This window comes from Mytilus trossulus, chromosome 6, assembly GCF_036588685.1.
Source record: "Mytilus trossulus isolate FHL-02 chromosome 6, PNRI_Mtr1.1.1.hap1, whole genome shotgun sequence".
NCBI classification, from domain to species: domain Eukaryota; kingdom Metazoa; phylum Mollusca; class Bivalvia; order Mytilida; family Mytilidae; genus Mytilus; species Mytilus trossulus.
Genome location: NC_086378.1, coordinates 46,699,182 through 46,711,989, shown reverse-complemented (window position 1 = coordinate 46,711,989; position 12,808 = coordinate 46,699,182). Strand labels below are relative to the sequence as shown.

General features: G+C 32.4%; 1 protein-coding gene across 1 annotated transcript in view; it reads left to right on the top strand.

Annotated features, from left to right (window-relative positions):
- Positions 1-12,320, top strand: part of LOC134723456 (uncharacterized) — a 78,883-nt gene extending 66,563 nt beyond the window's left edge. The window contains exons 8-13 of the mRNA XM_063587066.1: positions 1,033-1,128; positions 4,037-4,067; positions 5,228-5,304; positions 6,023-6,047; positions 7,656-7,721; positions 12,229-12,320. Of these exons, the coding sequence (XP_063443136.1) occupies positions 1,033-1,128; positions 4,037-4,067; positions 5,228-5,304; positions 6,023-6,047; positions 7,656-7,721; positions 12,229-12,235 (302 nt within the window). The 3' untranslated portion in view covers positions 12,236-12,320. The remainder of the gene's footprint in view (positions 1-1,032; positions 1,129-4,036; positions 4,068-5,227; positions 5,305-6,022; positions 6,048-7,655; positions 7,722-12,228) is intronic.
- The last annotated feature ends 488 nt before the right edge of the window (positions 12,321-12,808 follow it).

The window sequence follows — 12,808 nt, the reverse complement described above, 5'->3', positions numbered from 1 at the left end:
ATTAAGTAGATAAATAAGGAGAATACTTCAAAATTGTAATTCGAAATGTTTAGACGCAAAAAAACTCAAATGATACAGCAATACGGTATCATAAACCAACCACTACATGACGTTACAATACGTCGTACTTTAATGGTCACGCCCCTCATATTTAAATGAAGACATCATGTTAAAAACAACAAAAATATATTACTATAAAGCCAATTTTCTAAAAGAGTTACAACCGACTACTAACATGGTTTCTAGGTCAGAACTTTAACACTTGTTTTAATTAACTGCCAATTTCCTCGTCATTTCCTTTCAGACAAAATCGTATTTTGTTTTCGACAGGTAAATGAAAACTACTGAATAGTCGCACATAGACTGGCTAAATCCAAAATGGCAGCAAGCACATTTTCTTAACTTACCCATATTACCGCAGTGGATAAGTCTGAAAAGTCACCGAAAGACTATAAATGGCTTACGAGTTTATTTTTCTGTCTTTTACAGCTGTTTAGATCAAAATGAGTGTTTCTGTTTGGAATTTGTTAAGTAATATAACAACTGTAAGCTGTATACATATTTTTGGAATAACCTGAGATAAATCTCAGATGATAAATTCTCTAGCATAAACATTTCAGTCTTAAATGTCTTAAAAATTAAAGTGAAAAAGATTATAAATTTTACCATGAAAACTTTTCCAGGTATTTTAATATTATATATCGAAACGATTACACTCATTTGAAAAAGTACTTTATAGTTGAATTACGTTTTCTTTTAAAAATGTATTAGAAATACTTATAACATTACCCTAATTATTTTCATGAAGCGCGAGAATAAAAAAAGAAAAACAGCATTTATTTCCTATGTTTTCAGGTCATCGAAATAAAAAGAATATAAACATTATAAAGTCATACTGAAAACACGATATGAAAATTAATTCTATACTTATAGAATTGTTTAAAGATTAACAATATTTAACAGACAATTGTGTTACTTTCGCTATACTTTTCATCAATATATCTATATAATTGTTTATTACAAATCGCATAGCATACCAAGTAGAAAATTGGCGAACAGCTGGAATAGCAACTTTAGTGGTTGGCTTGGCAGCTTTAGTTGCAGCATCAGTTTTCTTGATTCGAAATCGTGAGTTATACTTATATATTTTACTTACCGTAGAGAGTATTTCTATATAAGAAATCAAATTTCTCGGTTTAGCATCTAAACATGTAAACATTAAACAAGGTTTAGGTCAACAAATTAAAAAGGTAACAGCATCCTTGAAAATTATAATTTTGAAGTTTTTGTTAAAAATGATAGACGGAGTGCAAACTGTAGTCTTTTTCTGAATAATAAGAAGCACTGATAGTCATGTATAAACGATGTTCAAACTCGTGAATTTATGTTGAATATACAATCAAAAATCATGGGAATATCAACTTTGAATAGATCGGGATCTGGCGTCACAACATGAGAAGCATCTGCTACAATAAATGCACAGACTGTATTTTGCCAAAATTTCCTATCTTCAATCAACCCCAATCGATACGTTATAAGATCATACAGCACAACATATATATTACATATATATTTCCTAAGATGGTCTTACCCCAAAAGATAATTAATGTATCTAAAAATGTAATATCTTACATATTTACACCACTGGGTTGATGCCACTGCTGGATGACGTTTAGACCCCGAGGGTATCACCAGCCCGGTAGTCAACACTTCGGTGTTGACATGAATATCAATAATGTGGTAATTTTTACTAACTTATAATCCTGGTACCTTTGATAACTATTTACACCACTGGGTTGATGCCACTGCTGGTGGACGTTTCGTCCCAGAGGGTATCACCAGCCCAGTAGTCAACACTTCGGTGTTGACATGAATATCAATAATGTGGTAATTTTTACAAATTTCCTGTTAACAAAACTTTGAATTTTTCGAGAAACTAAGGATTTTCTTATCCCAGGCATAGGTTACCTTAGCCGTCTTTTGCACAACTTTTTGGAATTTTGGATCCTCAATGCTCTTCAACTTTTTACTTGTTTGGCTTAAAAAAATATTTTGATATGAGCGTCACTTGTGAGTCTTATGGAGACGAAACACGCGTCTGGCATACTAAATTATAATCCTGGTACCTTTAATAACTATGTACACCACTGGGTTGATGTCACTGCTGGTGGACGTTTCGTACCCGAGGGTATCACCAGCCCAGTAGTCAACACTTCGGTGTTGACATGAATATACGTATTGATATATAATTGATGATGGGATGGACATCACAACTGCATCATTCACAATTAAATGTGTTTCCCTTTAAAGAGTTAAGTCATTTAATATAATACATGTAAAAGAGGACATTGTATTGCATTTGGAATTCCCCCAAGAATGTTTGCTTATTTTAAGGTGATACCAATATCAAAAATAAGTTAATTGACACGCAAATTTACTATATATCTTTTAAAAAGTCGAAATTTAACTTCGAGTAAGAACTAGTTATTTTTTTTATTATAACCCTGAGTTTTTTTTAAGTATAATTTATATTTGGAGATATCTAGTTGAAAATTAGTATTTATATCATAAAGGTATTATTCAAATTATTTTTAAAAATTGATAAAAGCGTTTTGAGCTGCATATGGAATTTACTTTTGATATCGTTGCTCCCTTTTGTATCATATACTGTAAATCAGAAATAAAATAATAGCACTTACGTTTGTAATTGAAGTAAAAAGTTCAACACTCAACACAATGGATACAAAATGAATATTTCAGAGAAATAAAATAAAAAGACGACACAGATCTTTAATCCAGACTTTATAAGTTTTTAATGCAATATTTAAATCAAAAGAGATGTTTGGTGTACGACGATACATATGAACAATAGCATCCTGAAAATAAAAAAGCAGTACTAAACAATGTCCTTTTATTTTATTCATCCATACATTTACCTTTACTTTGACATAATTCATGGAAAAACAACCCAGTGAAATATTCATAAGCACCATAAAAGAGGGACGAAAGATACCAAAGGGTAAATCTAAAACAAACTGACAACGCCATGGCTAAAATGAAAAAGACAAACAGAAAAACAATAGTACACATGACACAACATGGAAAACTAAAGAATAAACAACACGAACCCCACCAAAAACTAGGGGTGATCTCAGGTGCTCCGGAAGGGTAAGCAGATCCTGCTCCACATGCGGTACCCGTCGTGTTGCTTATGTGATTACAAATCCGGTAAATAGTCTAATTCGGTAGGTCAAATTCATGAAAGGGAAGGGGATTGTAGTTACTACGTAAGGAACATATCCGATATCATTTGTGAAACGGTTATTCCATAACGGTCAACCAACTCGTGATGGCGTCCGTAAAATTTACGAAGGGATGATTTCAACTTCACCATTTGGAACTCTTGGTTTAATAGCTTCCTTGTGAGCAGTAACCCTCTATCAAGAAAATCATGATAGGAAATGCAAGCACGGGAATATCGTAAAGTGTCGACCTAACTACTTGTATTGCTTAATATTTGTATGTTCATCAACTAAATTATTTTTCTTTACACATCGCATTTGACAAAGAATATATATTACGCAAAAAGTAGTTTTTTTTTACCAATATACACGATTTGACTGCTTCTTGTATTTGACATCATTGCATAACATTTGTCACCTAATTGTAACATGTTAGGAACAACACGGTGGGTAAATTTAGTCCAAAGAAGACTGCTTATTTTTCTGACCCCCTTGAATACACTTAAAGTGTGGAATCTTGTTCCTTTTTCAAATTGTCAATCGTAAGGTTACATGTATGGGTCCTGTGTTGTTGACCTAGATTGTCTGTCATGATATTTTCTGTCTATCTTAGACCAAAGGTATTTGATGATAGTTTTTTCTGTATTATAAAATGCCTTGTGGTCGTTTTTAATAATATTACCAATAACTTTTGTTTTATAGTTGATAGTCACACATTAAATAGGTGTGGCCCTTTCTATTTGAAATTATAAAAGTTTAGCAGAAACTGAAACTAAAAAATATTTATATTTCAGGGTTGAAATCCAAGAACGTCATACCAAAGGAGTATGTATCATGAAGCAATTATGTAACAGTCTATATTCACAACCGATACGTATACTGCCCTACCACATTAGAAACAAACGATCAACGTTTGTTCAGTATGATAATAAAAAAATATCTTTATCAAAATCTAATAGAGGTCTCGCAAAGAGTTAAATCACAAAAAATTGACCCAGTGATGACTGCTGTATCCATATTTTAATTATTTAACCTATTATGTCAGTTTTGTTCACGCATCGTTTTAAATATAATGAAATTTGATGCGACTGTCATACAAGTGAGAGGTTTAGCGCTATCAAACCAGGTTCAATTCACCATTTCCTAAATTTGTCAGTTGTTGTTCATTCGTTTGATTTCTTTTATCATTTGATTTTGTCATTTTCATTTAAGACGGAAACCGTCTAAAATATAACTAAAATGCTAACATTGTGAAGATGTTAGTAATTTAGCATGACTTAATGATCATGATGATGTTAGTACCCGATATATATGCATTGTATTGTCAAACACAGCCCATATTTATTTAGCAGAAGCATTGTACTGTCCAAAAAATAACTAAAAGTATACATTTTAATAATTTTGTAAAACTGCTATATTTTGGGACTAAAAGTGGTCTTACTGAACCTACTCCTTTAAAACAGAGAAACATGAACCCACTAAAACTAAGGAAACATCAGGTGCTTCGGAAAGGATAGTAGATGTAAGCAGTGTTTTTTTGGTGTCATTTTGTCGATTTGTTTTGAGGGAACGGGTGCTATGATGTTTTCAGTTGGTTTTCGACCTATGAGCTTTTATATCTCTTAAGTCTATTCAGTCTCGTATTAATCAGGTGCATACGTTATTTTGTATCTCTTAGGAAATTATAAAAAAAAAAACGAAAAACAGTCAACTGAAAGATAGAAAAATACCACTTGCATAACAACATTAGTTGTACAATAGTTATATTGATAAACAAACTATTATAGCTCTGCAATAATGCTGAAAAAAATACCATATAGCATGCATAATATCGATTGTGACCAACAATAACGATCTGGTTTATGAATTATTTGTGAAACATCATATTTAACAGTTATAAGTTAACAAGAATGTGTTAAAGCGAAATGTTCTTTGGTAAATTTAATTTCTACAATATTTCTTAAAAAAACTTTTCGTTTCTTTAGATCTGATGGATACATAGAGGTGCAAAGAAGCAATCCGGTATTTACAGAACCATATTCTACGTTGCAGTCTCAGCCGGGTATGTGCGTTTTAATAAACAAAATCATAGCTAAATATTGAGTTCACGATAAAAACGAATGAAACATAATGTCGTCAGTTCAAAACTGCTGTATTGACTGTTTGTTGAGAGAACATTTGCAACAGGCCTCACATTGAAACTTTTATTAAAGGATTAGTTAAAAGTTTTCGTATTTGATTTGCCGAATATGTAACGACATTAGACATGCAATACTTATTTTTTTCGCACATGACTTATTATTTTATGTTTCTTCCATAGTCCAGCATTCGCTTGTCACAAGATGTTATACAGTCATACGAGAAAGCACCAGTTAGAACCCAATTTAGTATTTTATACATACATCATAAAAAAGAAGATGTGGTATGATTGCCAATAAGACAACTATCCACAAAAGACCAAAATGACACAGACATTAACAACTATAGGTCACCGTACGGCCTTCAACAATGAGCAAAGCCCATACCGCATAGTCAGCTATAAAAGGCCCCGATAAGACAATGTAAAACAATTCAAACAAGATAACTAACGGCCTTATTTATGAAAACAAAATGAACGAAAAACAAATTTGTAACACATAAACAAACGACAACCACTGAATTACAGGCTCCTGACTTCATAAATAATGTATGTGCCATTTCCTTCACAAGTCTTACACTTTGCGTAGAACAAATTAAGATAAGAAATATATCTATAAACATGATTCAATTTCAATTTACAGAATCACGACCTCTTCAAGAGCCAAGGTAATTATGACAATGTTCACATTTGACCGTACCTCCATATCATGATTTGTGAACGAATAAATTTCCCATATTCATGCTGAAATTTTGAATCGGTTTAAAGATATTTTAATCATCTGATCAAAATAGTTTGAAAGCACTAACGTAAATTTCGCAAACTTTTGGTAGATAGAGTAACAATATTTTAAATTTTACTAAATACTTAGCATTTCCTAGTCCTGGAATATATTACATTTTCTTAATTTGGCAAAACCTTTCGGGATTTCATCTACAAAAGACTCATCAGTGAAGCTCGGAAAAAATATTGAAATAAAAATTCAAGAGAATACGAAGTTGAAGAGCATTGACGACATGCAATACCAAAAGTTTTGCTGAATATAATATTATATGCCAGGTATTCTGACATAAGATTCCGTTTTTTTTTATTTAATCGCAAATGAACTGAATTCACGTGGGATACAAATATCATGATTCTTAATAATTAACCATTTGAAATAAAACAGTAACAAAGTTTCGAAGGTTCGAGTAGATTTTTCTTGCATTCAAAATTTTAATATAATGTTTGTTAGTTGCGTTTCTTTTTTTTCATATTTTGAAGTTTACAACGATTATGTATGCTAACACCTTTCAATCAAATGACATCCCTAATTCAAGAATAAAGGATATCAGTTTAAGTAACTTTGGGGGACCGTACAGACTTCGGCAATGAACAAATATCAAACCGCATCGTCAACTATGACAGGCACTGACTTAACAGAATGAGAAATCAAATGGCCTGATTTATGACAAAATAATAGAAAAACACCCCAATACGACATAGAGCAACCATCAAATACCTCTGAATTACACTATTCGGATTGAAATTTAACACTTAAGGAGGCTCGCGGGTATAAAATTTTCCGAAAAAATTAAACATTTATGTTTCAGTACACATTTTATAAATTACCTTTAGTAGTTGTTACTTTATCATATAGTATAAAAATCTTTCAAAAAAATCAATTCGTGTTGACCCCAGGTGACTTTTAAAATGTAGGTATCATAGAAAAAGCACCAAATTATCTCCCTTTGGTGCAAAAATGTCATTGTTTGGCATTAAAATTGAAATAACTTTTGTAACTCATCGGTGACCTATATTTTTTATTGTTGTTTTCGAATAATCTGTACATAAACTAAATAATTGTAAAATTTAAGCGATTTCTGTAATTTGGTTCTTTTTTTATTTCGATATTACCTCTATTTCTCCTATCAGATCAACAGAAAAAAAGGACATGAACAAAAATGTATGCTTCTTTCGATGGCAGATTGTGAGCGTAAATGATCGGTGACCCCATTTTTTTATTTCATTTTCCTATTAAGTATAAGATAAAGTTCATTTATAGAAAAATATAGCGAAATCCTATATTAAATAAAAAAAATGATTTAGACCCGCGAGCCCCCTTAAACACTAATTTGGCATGTGTTGCACGAAATCTATTTTGTTTACCTTATTATCTTCTTTGTTGCACGAAATCTATTTTGTTTACCCTATTATTTTGTTTACCTTATTATCTTCTTTCTACTTTTCGGATATTTGTCTTCACAATTTTAACGCATTTTTTTTAATATTAACAGTACTGATACATATGACGAGTGTGGAATAGCACCTGATGTGGATACTTACCAGAGCATTGAAGACGGGTAAGACATTATTTGCCTGGAAAAACATTTATAGAAGAGACTTTCGGAATACAACATAACTAACACTGTTCTTTGGTATATGACTTATCTTGCATTCATGTTCATAAACCGCATTCTTCATGTTTTACAGTTTCGTTTTTATTCAATTGAAATGTTATCTGGTGAACATGAAATGGAATAGATTTAGCTCTATTGTCAAATTGCAGAAGAAAAAATGTATAAAACGTATGATAAGTTCGTGAAATTATTTGCTCCCATGGACGTTTCTGTTAATACGTAATACCTAGCCATATGTTTAAGATTAAAACAAACATAGACATTTTTAGTGGAAATTGATAAATCACCAAAAACAGGCTTTTAGATCCTTGCAATAATTGTGATTTTCGTGTAATTATTGATTTTCCATTAAAAACACTTGTTTAAGCCTTGAGCGCATCTTATGTTTCAAAATACAATACACAACGTTTCTCTCTCATGAATTTCAAATAATCATATTTGATTTGTTCATCCAATGGAAATAATACATTTTCAATTTCGTACGTCCAACTGTTTGATTCGAGATGAGTTTGATGTTGACGGAAGGCGAAACCGGCTTCTCAAATGATAGATCTAGTGTCTTTGAATTATAAAAAGCACGAAACAACCAAAACAAATAACACACCAACCTCAAAGACACGAATTGCAAAAAAATACATAGTCTAGATGGCTTGAATGCAGGGTACAGACAAAAATGTAATCGGGTTAGACCAGTCGCACTTACGATTCACCACCCTTTGCAAAGAAAATTTTTGTTTCAGTAAAACTATTATGCTAATACGACGTCTTCATTTCGCTTTGTAACAAAGGCGGGTTATAATAAGCACAAACTATATTTGACACCTACGAACAAACTTAGTGTTTACAGTCTTGTTATTTTCATTGATATTCTAATAAAAAAAAATACGTTTTAACTGCTCACATAGAATTTATTCTACATTGTTATTCAAACAACATATATGTATATACAAACAACATATATGTATATATGATAAATTTAACCTTGCAATTAGTTTTTAAATTATTAGATATAAAAATGAAATTTATAACATACTGCACGAGGAGCAAACGGGAACATTTGAAAAAGATAACATAACAAAAAATCAGGAAAAACATTAAATGAAAGTCGTTAATCTAGGAATTGTAATGTATTTTTGTACGCTTCGACATATAAAATTACCGTATGTTACTATGAATCAAAAAAATCCTTCATGTCATATGTCTATGACCATTTAAACATGGGAAAGCATTAAATTTGACTATAGTTTACATCTCGCCAGCGCCCAGTGTAAAATATCGACAAATATAATGGCTACCCATGTTAAAAAGAACACAGACCATGACATGGAAGAATTATTTCTTAAATAACAAAACCTAATAAAATTGAGAATGGAAATGGGGAATGTGTCAAAGAGACAACAACCCGATCGTAGAAAAAAAACACAACAACAGAAGGACACCAACAGGTCTTCAATGTAGTGAGAAATTCCCGCACCCGGAGGCGTCCTTCAGCTGGCCCCTAAACAAATATATACTAGTTCAGTGATAATGAACGCCATACTAATTTCACAGTCCGTCGTTCATTTAACTTTTTAACTTGTTCTCCTCTGAAATTTCTGGGCCAAATACAAGCAAACTTGGCCTAAATTATTCTTAGGGTTTCTTGTTTAAAATGTATCTGATGTTCATCAGCCAAGATGGCCGCCATGGCTAAAAAAAGAACAGGGGGTAAACTACAGTTTTTGGCTAATTTGTCTAAAGTTAAAGCATTTACACCAAATCTGCCGGGAATAAAAATGTTCAATAGGTCAAGATCTATCTGCCCTGAACCTGTTGTTGGGTTGCTGCCTCTGAACTGGTAATTTAAGGAAAATTTTGCAGTTCTTTGTTATTTTTTAGAATAATATGATAGATAGAGATAATTATTAATGTCAAAATTGTTCAACAAAGTATAATCTACAATAAAGTTATCATGACAAAAATTATCAAATGACCAAATAAAGAGTTGTCTATAAAGTATATTTTTTACAATTTTTTGTATTTTGTTTAATCTTTAACAAAAATCTTCTTCTCTCAAACTACTTGGCCAACATAAACCAAACTGCCTAAATTATTACTAGGTTATTCAGTTTTAAAACCTGTATCTGATCAGCCCGCCCATCAACCAAGATAGCGGCCATGGATAAAAATAGAAATTGGGGATAAAATGCTGTTTGGCTTTATCTCTGAAACTAAAGCATTAGAGTAAATTTAATTGGGATAAATTTGTTCATTAGGTCAAGATCTATCTGCCCTTATGTATTCAGACGCATCAAGCAACCTGCTCTTTCTAGTCTCTAGTTATTTTTTTTATTCCAACTTCACAGCTACAAAAAGTTAAACTTAACTTATTCTAAGAACAGTACCTATAAGCCTCGATCACACCTTAACGGATAGCTCGAAAGGATGACTAACGGATTACTTTTTTTCATGTCCGTTAGACATCCGTTCTTATCCGTTAGACGTCCGTCCATATCCGTTGCATGTCCGTTTAGCGTATGCTTTATCCGTTGACATCCGTTTTGTCCGTTGGAATATTTTGACCATGTTCAGAACTTTGAACGGACGTCGAAAGGATGAAATGTCCGCTGAACGTCCGGTAGTCGTCCGTTTTGTACGATACTCGTCCGTTTCGTTTTCATTTTGTATTATCCGTTACGTGTCCGTTATACATCCGTTGGAGGTCTGGTAGATAAAGTCACCAACACACTTCTAACGGACGTCTAACGGATAAAACGGATGATGAACGGATCTGAAACGGATAAATGGAAATTGAAAATCTCGCTTCAGAAATTCCAATTAGATTTATAAATTCTTATTATTCATAATCGATCTTAGAGTATCGGGGCACGTCTTCACAATCAAGCAGTTATACCAGACACTACCCTTTAGTGGCATTTTCAAGAACAAACTAAAACCAGTTACACAGAACAATTTCGAATATTAATGCGACTTGTCTCATTATTGTCGCCTTAATTTTTTCTGTATTTTTTGTTCATCCGTTTTATCCGGTACGCTTCCGTTAGGTGTCCGTTTTATGCGGTACTCGTCCGTTGGATGTACGTTCGACATCCGGTCTGTCCGGTACGTTTTCGTTTCTCGTACGTTGCAAATCCGGTGCGAATCCGTTATGCATTCGTTACGCGTCCGTTTTATTTGGTCAATACTTCAACGGACTCCCAACGGATAACAATTTTGTTAACGGAAAACTTTCATTTTCATCCGTTAGGAGTCCGATCGTGCTATCAGGAAAGGTGTGACCGAGGCTTAATAGATTAAACGTTTTGATTTTGAAGACAGTCCATGTACAGTACCTTCAAACCACATATTACAGGTGTAACGTGTAACCGGCGGGGACGTTTAGATATTTTTATCCGAGGGTTCGTACCCGTTTCCTGGGATTTGAAAAGCAATTCAAAAGTTCTAAAGTCAATAAAAAGTTTACACTATTACAATCAAATATGAATCAAATATTTTACTACATAAAACGAATTTCAACACCTATCAACCTGACCCGAACCTGTTGAATTTAAACTGTTTAAAACCTTTTCAGTCCTACTGTTTGAAACTGTAGTCTGAAACCTAAATGTATGGAATTGGTCAGAAAACTAAATGTGTATATGAAACTGGTTAGACGGTTTGGAACTATTGTATAAAACCTTAATCTTTGGAACTGGTCTGACACCAAAATGTTTGAAACGGTGCTGAACCGAAATGTATTAAACGGGCTGAAACCTATCAAAACGAATATATGGAAACTATTCCAACTGTTGTCAAACTTTCGTATGAAACTTTATTAAATAAACATGTCTATAACTGTCTGAACAACAGGACAGCACTAAGGCATGGTATGTCAGCAAACACTTACTGCAATAGTGAGAGATGTGAGACGCAAAACCTTAGCACTAGCCCTGTTTGGACAATCTGTACCGAACCAACAGTCTCAGCTTTCTTATATTCTGTCCGCAGGTTCAAAGCACTACACTTCACTTAAACTTAACCGACTGCCTGCAATAAACTACTTCCTTTCCAACCTTTCCGATGTTTACTGTCTGCTGTCTTCGGTACAAATGAAGATTTGAACTGAATAGCTACCCACTATTTATACTGCGAACACGGACCTCGAAGAGAGCACCCTAGCAACAATTATACGGGTAAAGGGTCTGATAGCAACCAAGGATAAAGGGATGATTTTTAATGCCGTTTTCAATGATAAAGAGATCAAATGGAAATTTCAAAGAGGTTTCGAAAAATATACAACTGTAGAAATATTATAACCTTATTAAACTGTAAATTCGTAACACAGGTATAGCATTTATTCCAGTACAAATATATAATGCATATGGAGATTACATGTAAATGATTGCAAATATTATTTAAAGTTTTTTTTCTATTTGAGTAATGTTTTATGGAAATCAAAATATATTTTTAGGTCATGAAAAGAGAAGTCAGTGGATGTATGCTTACATAAAGATTTGGTTCGGTTGCTGGTTTTCTATCATTTTTAATTTTATTTCTCTCTCTTAAACCTTTCATGTAAGTGATTTTTGTACGTTATGCTATATTTATGTGTATAGAATTTTCCTAAAAGAATCGTTTTTTAAAAGTTCATCCAATACTTTGTTTTAAAACAACTACAGAAATGTGTAAACTGTTACATAGCTATAATATTTTTGTTCACAAAAATCAATTATAAAAGATTTGATATTATCTACCTAAAAAAGCAAACACTGTAATGTTTCACATTTTTTTTATTTTAAAATTTTACTAATGTCTCAATTAAAAATGTCATTAAAACGTCTAAGTTTATGTTTGCATATTTCAGTGTTGCTTTAAAATATGTAGTTTTATACTACAAACCAAGTTTATAATTGTCCAGAACATCACAATGGAAACGCGTGAATGTTATAACTTAAGTTATGATGATATCTAATGTACATTTTACTACATGTAAATTGTAAGAGTGAACCTAATATAAAATGCTGTCACTGACTCTCAATGTACGTATCACA